Source organism: Galeopterus variegatus, unplaced genomic scaffold, assembly GCF_000696425.1.
Source record: "Galeopterus variegatus unplaced genomic scaffold, G_variegatus-3.0.2 Scaffold1748, whole genome shotgun sequence".
NCBI classification, from domain to species: domain Eukaryota; kingdom Metazoa; phylum Chordata; class Mammalia; order Dermoptera; family Cynocephalidae; genus Galeopterus; species Galeopterus variegatus.
Genome location: NW_007727859.1, coordinates 107,569 through 130,738, shown reverse-complemented (window position 1 = coordinate 130,738; position 23,170 = coordinate 107,569). Strand labels below are relative to the sequence as shown.

The 23,170-nt window shown below is 58.7% G+C and overlaps 1 protein-coding gene across 5 annotated transcripts; it reads right to left on the bottom strand.

The window, feature by feature from the left end:
* Positions 1-1,242: 1,242 nt before the first annotated feature.
* On the bottom strand, positions 1,243-22,395 carry PCNXL3 (pecanex-like 3 (Drosophila)). Of its 5 annotated transcripts, XM_008578703.1 has the most exons (34): positions 22,214-22,395; positions 21,881-21,980; positions 21,724-21,763; positions 21,526-21,621; positions 20,175-21,302; positions 19,573-19,696; positions 19,312-19,490; positions 18,739-18,829; positions 18,266-18,401; positions 16,641-16,762; positions 15,587-15,740; positions 15,255-15,287; positions 14,833-15,004; positions 14,621-14,731; positions 14,207-14,298; positions 13,942-14,051; positions 13,647-13,752; positions 13,446-13,538; positions 13,157-13,307; positions 11,934-12,078; positions 11,402-11,579; positions 10,261-10,369; positions 10,007-10,136; positions 9,347-9,405; positions 9,027-9,242; positions 8,054-8,307; positions 4,350-4,580; positions 4,060-4,163; positions 3,578-3,725; positions 3,248-3,478; positions 2,895-3,169; positions 2,366-2,499; positions 1,984-2,282; positions 1,243-1,910 (listed from the first exon to the last, which is right to left on the bottom strand). In XM_008578703.1, the coding sequence occupies exons 1-34, from the start codon at positions 22,381-22,383 to the stop codon at positions 1,716-1,718; spliced, it is 5,916 nt and encodes a 1,971-aa protein (XP_008576925.1). In that variant the 5' UTR covers positions 22,384-22,395; the 3' UTR covers positions 1,243-1,715. The 5 variants fall into 5 exon arrangements, with proteins under 5 accessions (XP_008576925.1, XP_008576926.1, XP_008576930.1 ...); XM_008578704.1 differs by lacking the exons at positions 21,526-21,621; positions 21,724-21,763; positions 21,881-21,980; positions 22,214-22,395 and having other exon boundaries at positions 16,641-16,801; positions 20,175-20,451; XM_008578708.1 differs by lacking the exons at positions 21,526-21,621; positions 21,724-21,763; positions 21,881-21,980; positions 22,214-22,395 and having other exon boundaries at positions 13,157-13,199; positions 16,641-16,801; positions 20,175-20,451.
* Positions 22,396-23,170: the final 775 nt, after the last annotated feature.

Here is a 23,170-nt window from a genome sequence, read left to right as displayed (position 1 = left end):
CTGCCAGGGGGGGGCGCGACAGATGTTTCCTCCCCGGCCAGCCCAGGGACTGGGGGAAGGTGTGCAAAAGATAGGGGAGGAGGCCGTCCAGGGAAAAGGGGAGTCCCAGAATAGGGGGAGCCCCAAACACACTCAGCAGCAGGGGCAGTGGCGTGTGGCCAGCGCCGCCAAAAGGAGTCGGGAGCAGCCGTGTCCACTCACCGGCTCACCAGCCGGGCTAAGCCGTCGCGCAGAGAAGAGAGTGGAGGCCGCCCGCTGGAGACAGGGGACTGGATATGTTGACTCAGGACTGAGCTGGAACCCGGAGGAAGGTTGGGAGGGTGCAGGCGGCGAATGCGGCGAGGCCCCCCCTCCCACACACACACCACCCGGACCCACGGCCAGGTCACCTTCTCTCCTGTCCGGACCGACCGTGGTGCCCCCCGCACCCTGCTCCCGCCGGTACCTCTGGGGCTCCCGCCCAGCCGTCTCCTCCCGCGCCGGGGTCCCGCCGCCTGCTCTCCCGCTACTGCTCCCGGCGCTGGCTCCGCCCGGGGGCGGGGCCGTGGCAGAGGAGGCGGGGCCAGCCGAGAGCTGGCGGCGGCGGGAAGTGCAGCGGGCGGGGACTCCGGGCCGGCGGTGGTCAGCCCTGCGCGCAATCCGAAGCCAGGCCCAGCCCAGGCGAGCTGTCGGGCTTCCAGCCGCTGTACTGACTCTCTCGGCCTGTTTCCTCAGGTGAGAAATAAAAACAAGTGTACCTGCCTTCCAGACCAATGGGGAGGGATAGAGAAGGCCACCTAGTGCCCAGCTCCCCACCTGGCACATAGCAGGTGCTCAGGAACTGCGACTATTTTATTAAGGACTCACTAAGCACTGGGCACTGGGTCATTGCTCTACACAGACCATCTCGTTCAATCCTAAAATACTTTAGACAGGTGTTGTCATCGCTTTAGGGCTTGGAGCGATTGCGGTTCAGAGAAAGGCTTTGCCAAGGTCAGGGTTGATAAATGTAGGAGCCACTAGCACTTGAAGTTTTTGAACATATGGGGTAGGAAACTGAATACAACCTTCAGATGTAGACTTGAAAAGGGAACAGGTCTGTGGGGAAGGAGACCCAGCCCTACCTGAACCCCACCTTAGTTTGACCGTGATTTCCATCACCCCCAGCCCCACATCTTTCACTGGCCTTCTGTGCTCATCTACCCTGATCTGGCCACCTCCTCTATCCTGTACCTATTCCGAGACAGATGAAGAAACTGCCAACCAAAATCAAAAATAGTGTTATTAATTCTGGTGTCCCGAAGCATGGAAAAAAAAATGACAAAAAAAAAAAAAAAAAAAAAAAAAAAAAAAAAAAAGAAATCACCCTTCCCACATTTCAGGCCCCAGGTCCAGGCCAAGGGGGCCACCCTGCAGGCGGTGCAGGCCCAGGGGCTGAGTCAGTCCTGGCCATGGGCTCAAAGTGGGACCTGCCCATGGGTTTGGCTCTTAGGGCCTGGCTGGAGGCTGATTGCCTCAGTTTGGGGAGCCTAGGCCCTAGACTAGGGATGAGAAAGGGTCAAGGACAGAGATCTGGGCCATTCAGTTCTGGTACTCTGGCTGAGACAGCCAGAAGTCAGGGTTCAGAAGTGAGAGCCAAAGCCACTCAGTTCTGTGGTCCAGCAGAGGGCCAGAGGCAGCAGAGGGAGGTCCAAGTCACTGAGTTCTGGGACGGGATCCAGTGGGCACCAGGCCATTCAATACTGGTGCTCCAGCAAGGGCTGGGCAGCCGGGCTCTCGTGTTCCTCAGCAGCAGCAGGCCAGTCACCTGGGGCCCCGGTGGGCGTGCCACTTTCAAGGGCACTGCTGTTCAAGCAAGGAATGTCCTGGGCTGCTCTGTGGGGCGAGACCTCAGTGCTGACATCTGGGCTGAGGTTGAGGTCTAGAGGTGCCTGGGGGAGGGGAGACTGGTTGGCAGGCGAGCAAACAGCCTCCTGGGACCTGACCCTCCCACACACCCCTTACCTGAGATTTGGGGGTACCTCCTTTGGGACTCCCTGAGGCTGGCTCTCCATCAGATCCTCCCAGCCCTTTCCGACCCCCCAGGCTCCACTTTCCACTGAGGCCCTCAGAACTGAGGGGACCAGGGCCAGGGGGCCTTGAGGGCCGGGGACCCTCAGTGGGGGCAGGTGAGGCAGGGGGTGGTCCAGGGAGCCGAGGGGGAGGCCACTGCAGCAGAGGGGGTGGCCGTCCATCACCAGAGCTGCTCAGTGAGGGTCGTGGCCCCCAGCCAGGGCCTGGTGGGAGGGCTTGGTCGCCACTGCCTAAAAGAGACAGATCAGAGAGCAGAGCTCTCAGCTGGGCTGTCCTCCTTGCCCACTGGTTCAGCCCAGCCTCGCCTGCTCACCTGCTGTGTTCTCAGGTGTGGGCTGTGCCAAGGAAGGGTTATTACTGAGGGAGGTCAGGCCGCCGCCCCCACCACAGTCCGAGTCATCCACGTTACCGCCGCTATTGCAGCCAGCGCCACAGCCCTTATGAAGCCTGGGGGTGGGGAAGTGAAGAAGGGGTCAGAGGGGAACATTGCTGAAGCCATAGGCCTCACGAACATAGTCCTCAACCTCAGAACAAGTCATCTGCCACCTCTCGGCCCCAGGATCCTCACCTCTAGGAGATTTTGCTGCCTGCTTTGCAGGGCCTACTTTGAGGAAGGCACTGTTAACTATGCTAATGACTAAAGGCCACCATCAGCTCCTGGGAGGGAAGGGGACACCTCTTGGGGAGTCAAGGTGGCTCTGGAAGAGGGTCATCTCTTGGGGTTCAAACCCTGGCTCCAGAACCTCCTCCCTTTGAGGCCTTGGAGGGAGCAGCTGCACCTCTCTGCTTCTCCTCTGCTTCCTCCTCCGAGCCCAGCACATAATCCCCTCGCGAGGCCTCACCTCTCCCAGCTGTGCAGGAGCCAGCGGGCGATGGCGCCCAGGCTGACTGGCCCACCCCACAGCGCCCGTAGCTGGGGGTGGCTGCCGGCCAATGAGGTGGTGAGGGGTGACACATAGATGGGGTAGCCCAGTGGCTGGTCACAGGAGGAATTGATCATGTTGCGGAGTGCCTGCTTAGCGTTCTGGATACTGCCGCGCTCAGGGTTGCGGTTGCGCAGGAACACCAGCTCCTGCTGCTGCCCAGCCCACAGGCCACGCACACACTCCCGGTTCACCTGTGGGCAGCCACACGCAAGGGTCAGGGAGCTGGGGCCAGGAAGAGGGCCCACGTCGCAGTGCAGGGCCATCCGCACCTTGATGACTCGGAAGCTGAGGTGGCGCCGGTTGAGCATGATGATCTTGTACTCATCGGAGGCGTCATCCATGACATGGCGCAGCGCCAGCAGGGAGGGCGTGTTGCTGAGGATGGCACTGCGCCAGGCTGGGTCGCCCTCGTGTGAGATGACCAACCGCTCCTCGTTGGCCGCGATGGCATCATACAGGGCTGCTGGCTCCTCATATTCATCTGGGGATGTGAAGTGGTCCTAGCAGGGAGGATGGGGGGACCGGGATCAGTGGCTCCTGCCCTGGGAGAGGCTTTACCCCTCACCTGCCCATGCTATCTGGGGACACCTCTCCCCCACCTGGTGAAGCTTGAGGGCCATGCGAACCCCAGGTGCCACTACGCGGTGAAGCAAATCCATGTCGGCAAAGACCCACTCATCACGCGGGGAGGTGATGCGAAAGTCCCCCTTGAACAGGGCGTGCAGGCCATAGAGGAAGGGCTCCAGGCTGGATGGGGAGGAGGAACAAGGAGGTGAGCGAGAGGGGTGGGGAGAGCCAGGAGTCTCAGGTTTCAGAGTGATCTGAGCAGAGACCCATCCTCATGCTGGGCCTCAGTTTCCCCATCTTGACAAGGAGGCCAGTCTCTGTCCATCCCTCACAGAGCGGTGAGGAGCAGGCAAGGTCATGAATGGGAAGTGTCTCGTCCATGTGAGATGAACTATACCAACAGGAAGGACCAGTGCAGTTTCCAGGGGGCCACTGCAGCCAGAGACACACAGCTCTTCAGGGAGGGGTGGGGGAGGGGAGAGCAGTAGGCCCAGCTGGACCTGTGGGCACTCACCTGGCAGACATGCTGTGTGAGGCTGTCCCCAGGGCCCGGCGGCCCAGCACACACAGGCCAAAACACAGCGTGACCAGCGGCGAGTTCCAATCCTGGTCTACGGGCTGTAGCACAAGGACCCCCGTCCCCAGAGGCCAGCTCAGACCTGGGACAGGGTACTTGGGGTGGGGGCCAGGGCCCAGGCCAAGAGAGGCTCAGGGTGAGAGCAACCCAGATGGGGAGGGAGAAGTGGATAAGCCCAGGTCCCCAGAGCCCTGGGTGGGTCAGCCTGAGGGTAGTGGTGGCCCGACCTGGCTGCGCCGAGAGGCACAGTACTGGATCCAGTCAAGGTGCACTGAACAGAAGGAGGGCAGCGAGAGGCCAGAAAGGCGAAGATCATAGTCTTCATCCACACTCAGCGAGAAAGTGGGGTCTGAGTCAGCATAGCCAGGGGCCCGCACAGGCCTCAGGGATGCCGTGATGCCCTCATGGTTGAGCCATGCTTCCAGCTTGGGTGAGCGGCTCACATAGTAGATGATGCTCTAGGGTGGAGGCGGAGGCAGGCGTCATGGTGGAGCTGGCTATGCCTATGCCCTTGCCCTTGCCCTTGCCCCTGCCCCTGCCCCAGCCCCAGCCCCAGCCCTGAGAGGAGAGAGCACCAGGGTAAAGAGGCTTCTCCCCCTGCCTGAGCCAATTTGCTTTCCTAGAACACACTTCTTGTAGCCCATCTCAGCTCCCTAAAGCCACATGGGCAAGCTGGCTCTCCTCTCTAAGCCAGGGAGGAGTGAGAATGCCAACAGGAAGCACCCACACTTATAGAGTAGCCCTATGAGGTCTTGTGCTGTGGCAAGTGCTTGCAGGCAGCATCTTGCCTCCACCTACCAGCCCCAGAATATGCCCCATTTATAAGGGAAATAGGGGCTCAGATGACCGCCTTGCCTGACATCACATAGCAGGACAGACTGAGTTGGAATTTGAACCTCAGACTTTCAACAACATGACACTGTGGGATCCAGATCACAGGGCCTGCAAGGTTAGGCTGAGGTAGTGGGGCTGCCTGCAGGCCAGTGGGGCCTAAGTGCCCCTGGGTCACAGGTCCCTTTAGGCGGCTGAAGTGTGACAGCCATAGGGCCTCTCTGCAGAAAAAAGCCAGAGGCACAACATCTTATGCCCAAAATTGGAGGCTCCTGGGCCTCTTGGTGAGAGACCCTATTGGTTTCTAAGCAGAGGTTTGGGCAAATGGAGAGGAGCTTTTGGGAGGCAGGTGGCTGGCACAGTCAGGATGGAGAGGCAGTGTGATCAGGCAGCTGGCAGCCAGTGAGCTCACGGGGATTCCATGTGCCACCCTGAGATGGTGCTGATGGGGTTGGCCCTTTGCCTGGGGTAAAGCGTGGGGAGAGTGGTGCAGCTGGCCATGGCCTGAGGGTACCCATGCAGTAGGGGTGTCCAGCAGGGTGGTTGTGGTAGGGCATGGGGAGGCCAAAAGCCTGGGAAAAATAACCAGAGTACAAGCTGGGAAGAGCTGAGGACCTCAAAAAGCTCAGGGGGGTGGGGGTGGGGAGAACCTGGAGTCAATGGCTGTGGGTGGGGCCTCATCAGTCCCCAGCACGTGGGGGCCTGCTGGCCCTGCATCACAGTGGCTACAGGTAAGTGGGCAGGCAGTCTGGGGAGGGATAGGCCACCTTACCAAGAGGAAGGAGACCAGGAACCTCATGGGGTGAGTGGAGGCAGGAAGGCTGTGGGGCAGCAGTAGGCTCCAGGCAGACCCACTCCCGACTGACCTTGCCCAGAGAGCATCTCTACAGTCTGGGCACCACCACAGCCTTCTGAGAAGACCCAGAAAAGAAGTGCTTCAGGGGCAGGGAGGAGTTGGCCAGGCACACGTGAAGTGCCTGGTTAACTTCTGCCACCGCCACTGTGTTCTGGGACACACCCCTCAAGTGATTCTCAGGAAGAAAAGAAGACGGCACTGTCTGTGAGCATTCTGTGGTTGGCTCTGCTGAAGTGCTCTCTGGGGACTGCTTCACCGCCTCCGCACAAGTGCGGTGCCTTTTCCTGCTCTCATGCTCATGAGCTGCAGGAGCAGGTCTGGGAGCCTGTTTTTCCACATGTAAAAACAGCCAGTTACACTGGCCCTTCCTCTTGCAAGAGATACTAGAAGGATATGTCATAATGAACGTGCCAGGCTTGGGAAAGTGCTGAAGACCTCGTGAGTGCCGAGACTTGGCTGCAGGCAGATGTGGGGGCTGGTGTCTCTGGCCACAGGATTGGACCAAGTCTCTCACCCATTGCGCTCAGCACCTCCCGTGGGAACAGTGAGGTGCTGGAGGAGGCACCGAGGGGTATGACTCCACCTAGTGTAGCCAACCTCAAAGGTTAGAAAGAACATATCCTCAGCACTGCCCCAGGTCTGCTGGGCTCCCCAGCACTCCCCGCCCTCCCTGCTGGGCTCCTTCATATCCACCTCCCCCAGGACCCCACCCACAGCAGCCTGACTTGTCCTTCCAAACTTCACCCCACACTCCATGTCCTCAATGGAGCCTTCTCCAGTTTCTCCAGGCACCTCCCGCCTTTGAGGCAGTCTTAGCTGTGGCAACTCAGCTTCCCCATGGGACAATAAACCTGGCAGGGCAGGAGCTCGTCTTAGCCTGGCAGCCATCAAAAGTGCAGTGATCGAAAGGCTATGCATGGCTTTGAGCGGGGCTCGTGGGAGCCAGCAGGGTGACCTGGGCAAGGACACCTCTCTCAAGATGGGCCAGGAAGGCAGACAGGACCATGACCCCTGCATGACCTGGGGCTGGGACTGTCCTCTTGAGCATCTAGACCATGGCCTCCTTCTTGGTGAAGGGAGAGGCTCACTAACTCTTCCCTAGGAGTGGTTGGGAGGACAGAAGGAACAACAGAGAAATCACAATTTCTTTGACATGTGACACGGACGGGATGTCCATCAGCGACTAAAGGACAGCTGGGGGCTGCATGTGACTGGCCTAGAGAGAACCTCAGGTGGGCTAGCTCACCTGCGCCCCAACAGGTCACCTCTCTAGGCTCCACATGGGGAGCTCCAGGGCAGATCCTAAGAGACTACATGGGGACCTGGACTGTGACGACCGACCCACAACTCCCATAGTGCCTTTATATTCTGGGCACCATAAGCCTCCTCATTCCTGCCATCTCACAGAACTGCAATAACCCCCACTTCTCAAGGGGGTAAAATGAGGCATGGCAGGGGAGAAGACATTCCAGACTGCCCAGAACCCCCAGCCCAGGGCTCTTTTGCAACTCACACTGTGCTGCACCAACCCTCACCACTCCCAGCAAGTCTCCAGACCCTCAGGCCTGGCTTGGAGCCCCCAGGCTGAGGCTGGAAAGCCCATGACTGAGGTAGCAGGCCTGGGTTCAAAGCCTGGCTCTGCTACATTCTCCTAATTTAGGAACCCCAGGCAAAGCACTTCAACTCCGCAAGCCAAGGTCCACACCTGGGAGACAGGAGGGCCTCTCTTGGATGGTATGGCAAACCCTACCCAGCTCCAGAGAGGGCCTAGCACAGAGCCTGCCCCACAGGAAGCACCACTGCTTGGCACTGCTCCTACGATCATCATTAACATGACCACTGTTAGCATCACCATCACTCTGTGCTGCGGGGAGGAGGCAGGAGGGCTGGTCACCTTGAAGGCCAGCCTCAGCAACTACCCCTCTGGGACCAGCAACTCAGTGAGGAATCCATGCACATGCTGTCCCCATACCCCTCATACTGACTGCCCCAGGCAAGCCTTCTGTTGTAGGGCAACAGGAAGCCCCTGCCCTGGGTACACTATCACTAGAGCCATGTATGCCCCTGGAGCCCCTGCAGCCTGTTGCCTGGCGGTGGCACCTCGGAGGATGCTTAAACTCTCTGAGGCCTCTGCTCCCATTGGGCAAAACAGGCTCCTGAAAATCCAGAAGATGGCACTCAGGATGCTCCCGGTTGGTGACCCAGTAGGAACCTGCTGCCCCAACGATGGCCCACATGCCTTACCTTGACATAATAGGTGATGAGGATCTTGCGGAGGTCGAAAACCTGCAGCATGGAGGCAGCGTTGTTGTCACTAATGCTGTAGCCCTCCAGCACATACTTGCTGGCCGTCACCTCCCAGGCCAGCCAGCGCTGCCCGAAGGCGGCATTGAAGGACAGGACCCGCGGCAGGTGGCCAGGCTCGCAGCAGCAGCAGCCCTCATCCTCCTCTACGCCCTCAGTGATGGCCTCCACCTCACGCTGCTGGCAGTATGTACCTGTGGGGAGCGGGTGCCCAGTCAGGGGCCACCAGGACAATCCCTGCCTGCCTCCTCCCCAACAAGTTGGGCATTCGAAACCTGCTGCCATTCACCCGCCACCCCAGAATACTGTGTGAGTAAACCTTAGTGAACGGATAGATTAGCAAATGAGTCCTTTCCTCCCCTAACTCCCAGCAGCCATGGTGGGCACAGGTGTCTTGTCACTCAATTACAGAGACAAAAACAAACTCAAAGAAGAGAAGAGACTTGCTTAAGGCCATGGCACTCAGGAGCTGTGCTAAGCTCCTCTGCACCCTTGGGACCTCTTCTGAAGCTGGCACCCAACATATATGTCTTCTTGAGCAAGGAGCTGGCTCACTCACAGGGTGTGCATGGTGCCCAACTGGAGCCAAGCCTTAGACCACAGAGCAGGCTGAGGGAGATGGCGTGAGAACCCAGAGCTCCAGGCCTAAGCTTTCACCACAGTGGCTAGTAAGAGTCGCTATGGACCCAAAGTTGGGGAAAGGACAGGGCTTTGACAAAAGAGACCTTGCCACCTTACTGCTCAGATCAGGAATCCCACACTCAGAGAAAAAGAATACCTTGCTCAAGGGCACCCAGCCAGCCAGGAGAAAGCTGGACTAGAATCCAGCCCCTGCCTCTGTGCACCATCAAACGCAGCATGATGCATCAGGCCCAGGTCACACCTGCCCACCCGAACTGAGCCCTGCACTCACCCCGGAACTCAAGGCCACGCAGCTGGAAGGTGATGAGGCCGTTGCCAACCTCAATGAGGTGCACCAGGGCATTGAGGTAGTCAGAGGCCAGGACAAAGCAGTCACCGGGGCCATAGTTGCCCCAGCGGCCCAGCATCAGGTCCCCACACAGCGTATGCTGCAGTGAGCGCGTCAAGTGCTCATAGAAGATGGAGTTAAGGTTGTTGTCGTCGGAGCCTAGGACCCAGAGCAGATAGAGAAATGGACAAAGTGACAAGGAAGTAAGGTTCCCTTCTCAGGGATGCCCTGCCCTTAAGCCCCCTGGATGGTTGGGTACACACCAGGGTTCCGGTCCAGCTGCGTGACCAGGCGGGTGTTGGAATGATCCACACGTTTAGTGCTGTTCAGAGAGACAAGGTGGAGCTGACAATGCAGGTGACAATTTCTGCCCACCTATCAGTCCCATGTTCTACCGGTCCTCTCTGAGCCACACCCCTGGGCTACGAGGCAGATGCCATCCATGATAGCACTGTTACATAGATGAGGCTGAGGCTCAGGGACATGTGGGGACTCAGCCAGGACCACGCAGTCAAGAAGAGGGGTGGCTGAGCCTCACTGCCCACCTATCAGTCCCATGTTCTACCGGTCCTCTCTGAGCCACACCCCTGGGCTACGAGGTAGATGCCATCCATGATAGCACTGTTACACAGATGAGGCTGAGGCTCAGGGACATGTGGGGACTCAGCCAGGACCACGCAGTCAAGAAGAGGGGTGGCTGAGCCTCAAACCCAGGCCCAACTTTCTCCAGGCTAGGCCTGAGACACTGGCCTGGCGCGAGCTTTGATCTCGTCGAATCCACTACCTCAAATCAAGCATCCCTACGGTGCCCAAGTGCTCACATACTTGCTGCGGGCCACTTTCTGGGTGACCTCCAGCCTGGGCTCCAAACTTCTCCCTTCCATCCCTGCCAGGCATCTGCTCCTGTCTCCGACGAGACTCACTTGTAGTCACGCTCCCAGAACTTGAGGGGCCGAGCATAGGACATAATGAAGACAGCACTGCCCAGCAGGGGGTTGAGCGGCGTGGAGAAGAGCCCTGAGAGCAGGGCTTGGACGAACAGCATGGCCGAGTCTGGTGCAAGTCAAGGATGCAGCAGGCAAACAGGACCTCCCCGGCCTCCCTCACCACCCCCTGCTGCCCCAGGCACAGCATTCTCTGCACACACCACCTGCACAGTCAGCGGCAGGCAGGATACGTGGCACAGCAAAGGGCTGGGCAAAGGCATGGAAAGCCGAGCCCCAGGTGATCTGCCAGGGTGCGATGTAGGTCAGCACGAAACGGAGCTTGTACAGCAGGTCCCACAGCTGTCAGGGGTGACAGGAGACAAGATCAAAGACATACAGGGTCCCTTAAGGAAGTGGGCTCTGCCATGTCCCCAGCTGCCAGGCCTCATTCAGAGCCTTGGGCCACCCTCTTAGCTACCCACATGGGGCCAAGCTCAAAGTCAATCCCAATCCTTTCTCTCTGGACTCAGCTCAAGATATCAGATACCATTAGCAACCCCTAACTGAGCTCTGAGTGGGCACTGGCCATTCAATCAGCCAACAACCCTAAGAGCTTCCTATTATTGTCCCCATTTCACGAATAAGAAAGTTGAGGTTCAGAGAAGGTAAATGACTGGCTCAGGTCACGCCATTCAATCAGTGGTGAGGCTGCGCCTGAACTATGGTACTGAAAGCCAAGAGACACTCACAGGCCCTGCCCTCAGAGAGGTACACAGGCTGGACATCTGCCATCCTGGGCTCCACCGGAAAACAAAAATAGCAGGCCCACATGAGTGAGAAAAGGGCTCAGGCCTGCTCGGGGTCCCAGGCACCACTGAAGGCCTCTAGTACAGTGTAGGGGGATGGTCTTTTGTTGGAGGTGACCCCCAAGCCCTGAGTGGGCACTCCTACAGTCTGGCAGAGCATCTGTATAGATGCAGACCCTAGGGCTTCTGAAACTCAGCTCTGAACTGGTCTCCAGGGCCATGGCTGGCAGAGGGGCAGAGCTCAGAGGTTGGTATCCAAAGGACAAGGCCACATCGCGACTACCCTGTTTCCAAGGAAGGTGGTTTTGGGGCCAGATAGACCTGGGTTCAAATCCTGGCTGACTACCAACTCTCTGCAGGACCTGAGGCAAGTCCCACAAGCTGTTTAAGCCTCAGCTTCCTCTCTGTAAAGAGAGGGTGGAGTTCCCACTCCTCGAGGAGCTGCTGCAAAGGCCCACAGCAGGCTGACACAAAGTGGTGCCTGGCAGGGCTGCAGACCCCAGAACATTCCCCCTGACGCAGGCAGAAGAATTCTGCTCTGCACCTGTTAGGCAGCCTGGAGTCTGGGCCACAGCCACCAACTCACCTTGCTACAGAGCAGGGACATAAGGAAATAGTCGAGCAGAAAGCCCTGGGAGAGGCGCGGGTAGTCAAAGTGGAAGAGCAGGACAGTGAAGGCCAAGGTCAGGTACTGCTGGGGTGGGCAGCAGAAGGCTGAGCGCAGCAGCTTCAGCCCAGCCACAGTCATTAGCAGTGCCCGGCAACTGTGGGTGAGGAACAGGTGTTAGGTGCTCAGCTGGGGGTTAGGGGGAGAGTGGGAGCAGGTGCCCCTTCCCTCGCCTATCCCAGCCTGAGAGCATGCCCAGGCCTTGGTTCTGCTGGGATGGCCCCTGCCATATTGGGCCAGTTACTCTTAGTTTCTGCCCCTCTGGAGAGGGTGGGGTGGGACATATTTGCTTTCAAAGAAGGAACCGAGTCCATGGAAAGTGTTTCAGGAGCTGTGACCTTACTTCAGCTTGCTGGGCAACCTTAGGCACAACTCATTCCCTCTCTGGCCTCAGTTTCCCTATACATCAGAAAGTAGATGGTGGGATAGTGGGGGGCAGGGGGATCCTCACTAGAGGCAGAACTTGTCGGGGTGGCTGACGACAGTGTGGGCATCCACTGTGAGGGCGTTGAGCACCACAGCAGGGTAGATGAGGTACTTCTCGACGCACTGCAGGCCAGCGTATAGCTTCTCAAACCACATCACCTGAGCGGCACCTGCAATGAGAAGGCGGGACTGTAGGCCAGCACCTAGCCCTCCACACTGCCCCCTTCCCTGGGACCCAGATACTAGCCACTGCAAGTCCAGGATGGTGTCTTCTCACAGAAAACCTGGAAGGGCAGGCACACCACGAGCTGTGGTGTCCTGGGTCCCTAGAGACTTTGGGGTGGCAGAGGAGGCAGGGGTGGATCTTTGACAGCTCAAATGAGGGACATGAGCCCTGGTAGGGCAAGAGCTCCACATGCCACTTAGCACAGCAGGCTCTTAAGGCAGGTTCTGCTGTCAGTGAAAACAAGGCCAACAGGAAATCTCAAACGCCCACTAGTGGCAGGCAAAGGACCACGTAAGGCAGGCTGGGTGAGGCCCGAGTACATGGTGAACCCGAGCTGCAGAGCCCTTCAGAAGGGGTTGCCCCCTTGGCTCAAGCTGACTGGAGCCACATGGGGATGCTACCCAGTGGAGCAAAATCATCCACTGTTTAAGAAAAACAAGGAACATGGACCTTCACATCACAAACCAAAATGTTTAAACATAGGTTCTTAGAGTGTAATCTTATAACACCAAAGTCAAGGGTTCGGATCCTAGTACTGGCCAGCCACCAAGAAAAAAAAGAAATACAGGCTTGAAGATTTTGTTAAAACTACTACATGGCCCAGCAAAAATGTACACCAGGCAGATCTAGTCCACCAGTGGCCAATTTGTAATTCTGGACAAGAGATCCCTGTAGGACCTTGGAATTCAACATCTTCCAGCTCCTCAGAGACAGCAATGATGACAGGGGAAGGATGGCACAGACAGGGAAGAGCACAACAGGGCAGAGCGGGGCACAATGAGAAGAGGGGGCAGAGAGCACGGCCGGGCAGTGTGGGCACAGAGAGGTCAGAGCAGGAGTGCAGGGCCAGGGTTGCACCAGGGTCAGCGCAGAGGGCAGTGTGGGTAAGCGGCCCCCTGCTGGCACTCCTGAGCCAAGAGGACCACACTCCCATCAGGCAGCCAGGCTTCAGCCTGCACCGAGGCCAAGGCCAAGCAACCAGGCAGGAGGGTCGTGGGGGGCCACCAGGGGCAGGTACTCACCACGCACTTCATACTGGCTGTACTCCTGCGGCTTCAGCACAGGCTGCGAGAGGCAGAACCAGGGCAGTTGTTTGCGGAGCTGTGGCAGCAGGTAATGTGTGAAGAAGCCCACAGCCCCAGCCAGTGCGTACAGCACAAAACCCAGCACCGACTGCGAGAGAGAGGGGCCGAGACTCATCCAAGGGGAATAGACCAAAAGCCACAGACTGGGCGGGAGCTGCCTGGGACCCTCAGGTCAAGCAGGCTACTACCAAGACTGAGGGAGAGGGGTGGGCCATGACACACGAACCTTCAAAGCAATGAAGACGGTGCTGGCGCTGACAGCAAAGGTGAGCACAGCAATCACCACGCACATCACCAGGTCGGAGTGCAGGACCTCACGCTACAGGGCCAGGAGAGACCAGTTTGGCTGCCCACTGTCCCGGGATGGCCATGCCCTCCAACACCTGCCACGGCCTCTGTGCTGGAACCCCACACCCCGCCCCCTCACCACCGACTGGCGCATCTTGTCCGGCAGTGGGTCTGGGGGCTCAGCCCGGGCTGTCTCCAAGCTCCGCTCCTCTAGCTCAGGGAAGAGTTTGCTCCGGATCAGAGACCTGAGGGGTGAGGAAGAGTCAAGGGCTAGGGAGGGCGCTCCTTCCTCCCACGGGTCCAGGGGGCCAGAGGAGACTGGGGTCAGTTGGTCAAAGGCACATGCACAGACCCACAGATCCCTGGACCCTCGCCATGCACAAACACAAACACACACATGGAGCACACACACGTGTGCCCATGCAGGCACCCACCAGAGCACAGTGGGGTCACTGCTCTGCCGGCTCAGGTGGTAGGACAGCGCCACCAGGAGGCCACAGAAGACTGAGAAGAGGACAGGGACGTGCTGTTCTGGCCAAGGAGTCTGGGGAAAGAATCCATGCTAGTCACGGGATGTGAGAGTAAGCGTGGGGGGTGCGGGGTACCCCCATGAGAGAAGCCACTGATGAGTCCAATTTATAGCCCTGTCCCAACACCCATGGGCCTCAGCATGGCACGCAACCCACAGGCCACCCCTACCTTGATGGCCCCGAGACAGAAGCCGTAGAGTAGGGCAGCAGCCAGCAGGCTGCGGGAGAGGCTGAAGACTGCGGTGAGCGGGCTGGTGGCGGCTGGGGGGTGGGGAAGAGCAGGTAAAGCCGATGCCCCCTGCTGGAGTCCCCACCTCACCCTGGCCCTGCTGCCCCTCAACTCCGAAGCTGGCCTCCCTGGGACACCACCCCCAACCCAGCCCACTGTTCCCAGCTCCCTCGAGCCCTGAGGGGCCTTCAAGCTTCTAGCATCCCAGGGTTTAAATCACTTGCCTGGGGAACAGAGGGAGGGGACAGGGCCCTGGTACAGATGTGGGAGAAGGCTCAGAAAGTGGTGGAGCTGCAGACACAACCCAAGAGCCCTCCTGGTCCCCCACCCCCAAGCCACCAGTGAACACTGCACCTGTGCCACCGAAGCCGTGCATGTCTATCTGCTCCAGCAGGTACATGAGGCAGGTGTTGACCTGGGGCAGGAGGCCCAAGAGGAAGACGAACGGGAAGCACAGGGTGAACACTGGCAGGGAGGGGAATGGAGGCCCGGTCAGCCTGCCAGCTCCCTTGGCCTAACACCTGGGCTCGCTCCCCTGCGCCACCTCAGCCCCGTCCCAGTCTCACCAGTGGCCACGTCTCGGGCACAGAAGAAGAAGGAGGCGGAGAAGAGTGTGAGGCCATAGAGGGAGACGGGAGGGAAGGGCTGAGCTGAGCCCAGGGTGTCCAGCAGCCAGATGAGCAGACAGCAGATGCAGAAGTAGACAGGCCGGCTGTATGCGATCACCCAGTTGTGGCCCTGGGGGGCCAGCCCGTAAGGAGGAAGGCCTTCCCCACCGACCAACCCCCACTCACATGCACACAACTCACACATGCACACACTCACATGTCCCAGGCCTAGCCCTGGGTCCAAACTAGAGAGCTGGTGGGGTAGGGGCAATGGGGGTGGTAAGGGAGCTCTTCCCCTCCCTTACCCCACTCTCCTCCCCACTTGGCCTCTGCCCTTCCCAGGGCCTCCTGGCGAGAGGCATGGCTCCACGGGTACTCACGTGCATGGGAGATGCCGCATCAGGCTGGACACTCTGGAAGAGACAAGAGCTACATTGGCAAAGAGAGCTGGTGCCCATGGTTGGGGGCGGGGGTGTTGTCAATGGCCCCAGGACCTGCTCAGCTCCACCACTAGGCAGTTATGAGTTACTGGGGCAGGACCCTGAGCTATCCTGAGCCTTAATTTTCTCACTTGTAAGATGGGTGGCTGGCGACAAGGAACCTCAAGTATCTTATCTGCTTTCTAGCTCATACCCCTCAAAACTGGAATAGTAAGAAGCGGACTGTCTGGAAAAGTTGAGTGGGTAAGGAAACACAGGAAACTAGGCCTGACCTTCAGCAGGGAGTACTGGCAGGAGGCGATGACCAAACAGAACTGGAAGACCCAGATGTCAGTGAAGAAGCCTTTGAGCAGCAACAGGTAGCCCAGGAAGGCGACAAGGCTGCTCAGCCCAACACCAAAGACGTTCTCCACAACCCCACGCGTCCTACAGAGACAGCAGTTAGGGCACAGCCCTCCCACCTCACCTTCTAGAGGGGAACTCGGGGAGACAGGATCCTGCCCTAAAGACCCATTTCCCAGCCTCTGCCCATGCCAATACCTCGACCTCTGAAGAGATAAACCTACAACCTTGCAGGAAGTCTTGCAGGAGGAGCAACCGCACCTGCTCCAGGAAGCCATCCTGTGGCTACCCTGTATCCCAGTCTTTGCCCCTCTAGATGCTGAGGGCTTGGGGTGCCATCACTCTGGGACTTGTCCATCTCCAGCTTATGTTGACAAGGACCTGTGCGTGTGGCTACAGTGTACACACCCCATCAGGCATGGCTCATTAGGCACACAGGCAGTGCCCAACCAGCACCCAGTCACAGTGCTGGAGAAATCCAGGTGGACAGGAAGCCAGGGCATGGGTTCTAGGCCCAAGTCCTCCACAACAGACAACAAAAGTCATCTGCCTTCTCTGTCTAACTTTCTGGGTCTCGGTCTCCCCTCTGAGAAGCAGGAAAGGTGACACAAACGGTTTGTGAGCTTTTCTAGGTTAACAGCACTCAATTTTCAAACCAAATCTACACAGAAGCAAATAAAAATAACAAACTGAATAGGAATACTTTGTTCTGAGCAGGGCTTTGGGAGAAATGGGGTTACCATAGCAACACCCACTGGCCACTCCCACCCCCCCACACCCCAGAGGAACCTAAAGGAATACAATTGCAGACCCCAGCCACTGAGGCACCCCAGCTTCCCCAGCCATCAAGGCACTCCAGCTTCCCCCAGCAATTGGGCACACCCATGTCTGATGGTGTGACTGCCTCCATGGGTTCACAAAGTCTGGAAGGCCAGCGTCCAGGGACTTTCTGGGGACTGGGGGCCAAGGCAGGTGGGCACTCACCGGTCCAGCAGGGCCAGCAGGGCAAGCCGCTCATAGCGCACAGAGGTCCAGCGGCCAGGAAGAAGCCAGTACTTGTAGCTGTGCTGGGCACGGGGCGGTGCCTCCTCCATCAGCGTCTGCTCCTGGGATTCGTGCAGGGAGTCCTGGTCCAGCAGGTCAAACTGCAGTCCCCACAGCCGCGGCCATCAGCCCTGCCGCCCCCCCACCACACAGTCTATCGTCTCCCACCTCACCCCCAGCACACTGGCTTGGTCAACCATTTCTCTCTGCACAGAAAGTCCTCACCATCTAGCAGCCCCATGACCTGCCCTGACCCTCCATGACAAGAGCATGCTCTTCTCTCCACATTCCCAAGACATAGCTCTACGGCTGCTAGGGGCTACCAGGTCCTAGAGTCCTAACTCCCATGTCTGTCTTCCCACTCAGGCAGAATCGCCTGTCTCTTCCAGGGCTCAGTAAAACCCCCTTGTCCTTTAGGAGCTGGTGCAAATGCTCCCTCCTCTCAGACAGAGTCATCACTGTCACTCTGACTACCCCACCCTGAAGCATGCAGAGCACCCGGCCCTGAGGACAGGCCTGGCTGCGAACGCCAGCACTGTGAGGCATTGGGTGGATTACTTAACCTCTTCGGGCTTCTTGTGACCTTCAATCAACAAGCATTTCTGGGACACAGCTATGGGCCTGCCTCATGCTGGGCACTGAGGATACAATGGAGGGTCAAAGATACACAGCCCCTGCCTCTTGCAGGGTGCTGACAGCTGTGCGACAAGAACAGCACTGCCTATTCCTCATGTCAGTTACAAAAACAAGTGAATCAGGAAGGGGCACGTGGGGGCTCCTGGCGCTGCTCATGGTCTATTTGTGGTCTCATGAGTTAGATGCGTGGGTACTCCGCACATCTATGATTATCCTTTAGACTCTGAGATCTAGCTTTGTGTACCCCTAGTACTTCTAGTATTACTAGGCTGACTACATAAATTATCGTACAAATCAGAAAATTTTATGAGCAGCCGGCCCGTGGCTCACTCAGGAGAGTGTGGTGCTGATAGCACCAGGGCTGCGGGTTCGGATCCCATATAGGGATGGCCGGTTTGCTCACTTGGGAGAGCGTGGTGCTGACAACACCAAGTCAAGGGTTAAGATCCCCTTACCGGACATCTTTAAAAAAAAAAAAAAAAAGAAAGAAAATTTTATGAGCAAAAAAGGACACTATTAATAACCATGCTGAAACAAGGAGCATTAATGGAGAATGCCCCAACCAACCACTCATGTAAAGAGCCAAGCACAGGGAACAGCAGAGTCGCCACTTGGCAAATTAAACTGCCACTTTTGTAGGTATCGTTGTTAACACCCCTCGTCTGTTAACTGCAGGCCCCTACAGAATTAGGAAGACACTCCAGACGCATTTGTAGAATAAGTGAATAAACAACCTCTTGAGCCATTCAGATGCAGGGTCTGTTCGCCCTCAGCCAGATATCAAATGTCAGGACTGACACAGTAGGAGCCCTCCCTCAGTGCAGCCTGTCCCTCCTGCGGTTCCCAGGCAAGCTCCCTACTCAGGCCAGGCTCAGTGATCTGCCTACCCCACAGCCCCTCTGCATGGTCCTTCTCCAGCCGCTCCTCACCTCCGGGATCTCCAGGGGCACCCGGCGCACCTGCATGCCCTGCAAAACCACAGGCCTTGGCTGTAGCAGGTTCAGGCCACCAGTTGCCTCAGGGATGTCAGCTGAGTGGAAGCTGGAAGAATGTGAGTGGCGGTCCCTGTGGGAACAGCAACCATGAGGATCAGGGCCACGGATGAGCCCTAGGACGGAGTGGGGCTGCCTGTCCCATGAGCAGGGGCCCAAGGGGCCCAAGGGGCTGGGGTCAGGAGAAAGCAGGTGGTAAAAGTGCCTTCCTCCAAAGCTCTAGCCTTCCTCCCATTGGCCCTGGCTTCCTGGAAGCTTCCTGCTTGAAAGTGTTACAGAAGTAGGCACCCCAGCAGCCCCCGCAGGTCCGCCCTTCCCTGCTCCCCATCCTCCTCCCTGCCAGGTCTGAGTTTCCCCTGCCCTAGCTCAGCAAGCCACTGAACTGAGAGAGACCATACTCAGAGACTCACCAGGCTCCACTGGCTGCCTGCTCCCCCTGCTGCCCTACAGGGTTCTCGTAGCCGCCTCCAGCCAGGCCAAAGGTGTAGGAACGCCGCACACCTGGGGCACGGGTATGGGAGGTGAGGCGGCACATTAGGGACAGAGCACCAAGGCCCAGCCCACGTGGGCACCAGGGCCATCAAAGGAGAAAAAACTGTGCTGTGTCACTCAGGATGGCAGCCCAGCCCCTGGGGACCCAGAGTTGGACAGGAAAAGGCCTGCAGGTCAAAAGCCTGGGCCTGCAGTCAGGCTGCCCTAGGTTGGGATCTCTGTTCTACCACTCACTCAACCTGTGACTTCAGGCTGGGCCTCAGTTTCCTCATCAGCAGAGTGCATCTGACAAGAATACCCATGCCTCTGAGACGCTGCAAGGATGACGTCAGGTGGTGTGGGTAAAACACTTGCCACAGGGCTGAGAGAGTAGTAAGCACCCAACAGGGCAAGCGCCATTGCTGGGAGGACACAGACCATCCGCAAGTGGAAAGAGAAGCACTGGGCAGCCGGGTTAGAGGCTTGGCCACTGGACTTGGGGAAAGGCTCACCGCTCTCGTCATAGAAATAGTGCACGGCCCCCTCGGAAGTGTCATCAAAGGTACAGGCCTCATGCACATTGGCGCCGGCTCGGGTGAGCAGCAGTGAAGAGGCGAAGTGCAGAGCAGAGGGCAGCGTCAGCGCCCGGGAATGGGAGGCAGCGCGGCCCCGCTGAGCCTCCTGCAGGCTGCTGGGGAGGGGTTGGCCCTGGTCAGCACCACTTAGAGCCAGCTGGTCCCAGTGCCCCCCAGCCTGGCAGGCAGCATGCTCACCTGGGTGGTGAGCCCATGACAGACGCTGGAGGGGTGGGGTTGCTGCCTGCATTGTGGCGCCTCCGGATTGCCTGGGTCCGCCTCACACTGCTTGAGCGGTCCCGCTTGCCACTCTCCTCGGCTGCTGCCCAGAGAGAGGCACCCAAGCATGAGTGGCAAAGGCTTGGACAGAGCTGGGGGAATAGGGGATGGGGGTAGGTGCTCTGGAACAGAGCTAAAGGTCAGGCCTGGTCCAACCACACCCTGGCTCTGGGGCCCAGCCAGGTCACCTGGCCATCTAAGCCTCGGTTTCCTCATCTGAAAATAAGGACGACACCGATCTGCCCTGCCTTCTCATTCTCTGGTGGCTGGGAGGATGACGTGGATGATGAGAGTCATCACAACTCAGGCTCAGGTGCTAACCACAGGACCTGGAGCCAGGTGGCTGAGCCTTGCCTATCTGAGCTTTGGTAGGCAACATTGCTCACTCCGAGTCCACGTCCCTCCGCTGCCTGAGAGGGAGGCTGAGCCGATGCTGACCAGGGTCACTCCAGCCTGCCTTTTGCCCAAACCCGAGCATCAAGCTCCCTTCCCTCATCCCTGTCCTGGGGGCCAACACTCACCTCCCCCCACAGCACCTTCCTCCTGCAGCTCCCCACGCCAGCCAGGCTGGTTGGCAGCAGGTCCCCTGCGGGCCTCAGCAGGCAGCACAGCAGGCTCACCGGCAGCCAGCTCCACCCCCACCTGGGCCTCCAGCTCGGCCTTGGAGCCAACCAGGGGGACCCTTAGAACATCACCCCCTGCCCCATCCATGCTCAGCACACGGGCATGGGTTTTGGCGCTGGCAGTACTGGGTGTCCGCTGGGCCCCGTAAGGCCGCTTGGGGGGCACAGCAGTCCCCTCCTCAGCCCCATGGGGGCCCCGCCGCTTCCGGGGCCCCCCTGCTGCACCCCGGGAGCTCTCGGGGGAGTAGCAAGAAGTAGAAGAGGAGCTGTCAGTACTGTAGCGGCGCTGAGATCGGAGACTGGAAGCCGGGCTCAACTCACTGCCCTCACTGGTGTCTTCATCCTCAAAGAAACCCCCACCTTCGAGCAGGGGCCGTCGAGGGGCACGGCTGGGTGGAGAGTGTCTTCGCATGGGTGGCCGCCGTTTGCTAGGCCGCAGTAGGGCCAAGTCCTTGGGCCGCACAACCAGGAGTGGCTCAGCTGGGCCCGGTGGCGTCCCTGCTCCAATGACTGTATCAAAGGAACGCAGTGTGTCATCTGAAGGGACTCCAGCATCTGGTGAGGCAGGCAGCTCAGCCTCAGAAGGAGGGTCTGTGTCACTGCCCTCAGGGCCTTGCCCACCAGGGGGGCTGTCCAGGTGGGTTGAGTTGGTCTTCTCACTCTTGAAGCTGCTCAGTGTCTCCCTGTCAGTGCCACTGAAGCAGGAATCGGAGGAGCCGGCTTTCTGGGGTGTGGGCTCACCTGAGCCCCGTTGGTCCAGGGGCTGGTAGCCACCCACTCCCCGGCGTTGTTCCCGTCGACTGCTGGTCCTCACCAAGGCACGGTCAGGCCGGGTCAGGGTCAGGAAGCTCTTGCTCAGCTCCTGGCTGAGGCTCCCTTTCAGTAAAGGGCTCATAGGAGTGTCAACTGCACTGCTCCCACTCCAGGGAGCTCCATCTCCAGCCAAAGGAGAACGCTCGGAAGAGTCTGTGCTGGGAAGAGAGGGATCAGGGACAGCCCCTGGGGGCGTCTGGGGAAGGTCCCCAACTGTTGGGTGAAAAAAGACAAAGAATGGGAGAAAGTTATTCTCCAAAATAAACTAGTGGGTAAGGGGGTTTTATGATCTCTGAAAGCCCAGCCAGAGCAGAACACTGAAGAGGTCCCATTCAGGAGTAAAAAGGGAACCCCAGGATGTATCAAAAGTTCAGATGACCCAAAGACAAAACAGCTAGTCTTCCTCTTAAGCCCCTGCCATATCCCGCCCACTCACTCAGTTTCTCCTGTGAGTTGAGCTTCAGCATCTCTCGATCGGCTGAGGTCACGATCACGTTGTTGCTGCCCTGCTCCCGCACCAGCTCCTTAATGTCTGTAACCATGGCCCCAAAGGTGTTAGCAGGACCCCAGGGCAGCCAAATGCCATCCCCTGTTCCCCCACACCACATTCCAGCCCTGAACAGCAGCAACCTACCTCTGAGGGGCCCAGAGTCCTCCATCCGGGGCAGCAACTCCTGAGCAGACAGAGAGAGGCATGAAGGAGTAAACAGGACCGGACACAAGCTCAGGATGTGCCCACGATAGGGATTCCAGAAGAGCAGTGGGAGAAGCTGAGGCCTGGGACCACTCACCGAGACCTGATTGAAGCCAAACACGGAATGCTGGGAACTGCAGCGCACTGGGGGTGTGGAACTCACTTTCCGAAACACTGTCATCTCCACTCCCGGGTCCCTGGAGGTGGAAAAGAGCAGCAGCTCTTGAGCTAACTTCCACTCTTTATACATATGCTACTTCTTACCATTTTCTTCACTACTCCCTCCCCAAGGGTCCCCTTTACAATCCCAGGGCTAACCATAGGACCAGTGCTCACATTCACTGAGGGATAAGGCCCTCCTCCACCCTCGAAGACTCAGGCCCAGGCACCAAGAACCCTCAATCCCCAAGACAGCCTCTGCCCCACCCACCTGGGCGGATTGCAGTCCCCCTGGGTAGGCTCTTCCTCTGGCTCTCCCATAGCGGAGTTGCGCTTCTCCACAATCTCGCCCTGGTCAAACATAGCATGTAGCCGATAGTTCACAGTTTTTATGGTAGCAAAGATGACAGCCACCACAAGGCAGTACACGCCGGCCACCATCAAGCTGGGGGGCAGAACCTGAAAACGGAAGCAAGTCAGGTCCCTTCTCACAAAGCCCTGCACCCACAGACTGAATTCACAAATTCAGAAGACTTTATCGCCCCTCCGCGCAACTAGTACAAAAACCCTATCAGCGGGCTCTATCTTCTTTTTAACTGAAAAAGGTTAAATGGGGGGCTCAAGGTCACCCAACCCAGGATTAGCAAAAATTTGGCCTCTCCACACACGCACAAACTCTGCAGCGACTCCTCTCTCTCCATACTTCGGGACCCCAGGCAAGGCTGGGCTGCCAGGCTGCCCGCCCTCCACGACATCCTGCGCCCTCCCCTTCCCGGCCTGAGTTACAGGTGCTGGCAGCGTCTCACCATGTACAGCAAAAAGGGAAAGGTGAGCAGGAAGATCCAGACATAGAGGTGGAAACAGTTGGAGAAGGTGCTCTGGTGCGGGTCGAAGAACCATCCGCCGGTTAGCGAGGCCCAGACCCCCTGGCGCAGGATCTGCAACACCTGCGCCCCCATGGCCCCGCCGCTGCTGCGCGCGCCCCCCTCCCGGGACCCTCATGGGGGCGGCCCCTGGCCCATGCCCCGCCTGGCGCCCGAGGGCCCCGGGGCCCGGCCTCGAGCTCACGCCATGGCCTCCCCCAGCGGGGAAGGGGGGGTTCGGCCGCGCGAAGGTGCGGGCAGGGGGCGGGGTCGGCCGGGGCAGTCAGCGGTGCGAGGTCTGGGGGTGGGGCCGCATCAGGGGCGGGGTCTAGGCCCCCACCCCTGGCCCAGCACTGCTCCGAGGG

What these genes read in the sequence shown, in the direction of transcription:
- PCNXL3 (XM_008578703.1), bottom strand. Translation starts at nt 22,383, where the DNA reads ATGGTGGCCGGCGTGTACTGCCTTGTGGTGGCTGTCATCTTTGCTACC. An exon ending in GGGGACTGCAATCCGCCCAG is followed by an intron (nt 21,981 to 22,213) that starts GTGGGTGGGGCA and finishes TTCCACCTCCAG; the next exon opens with GGACCCGGGAGTGGAGATGA. An exon ending in CAACTCACAGGAGAAACTGA is followed by an intron (nt 21,303 to 21,525) that starts GTGAGTGGGCGG and finishes TTCACCCAACAG; the next exon opens with TTGGGGACCTTCCCCAGACG.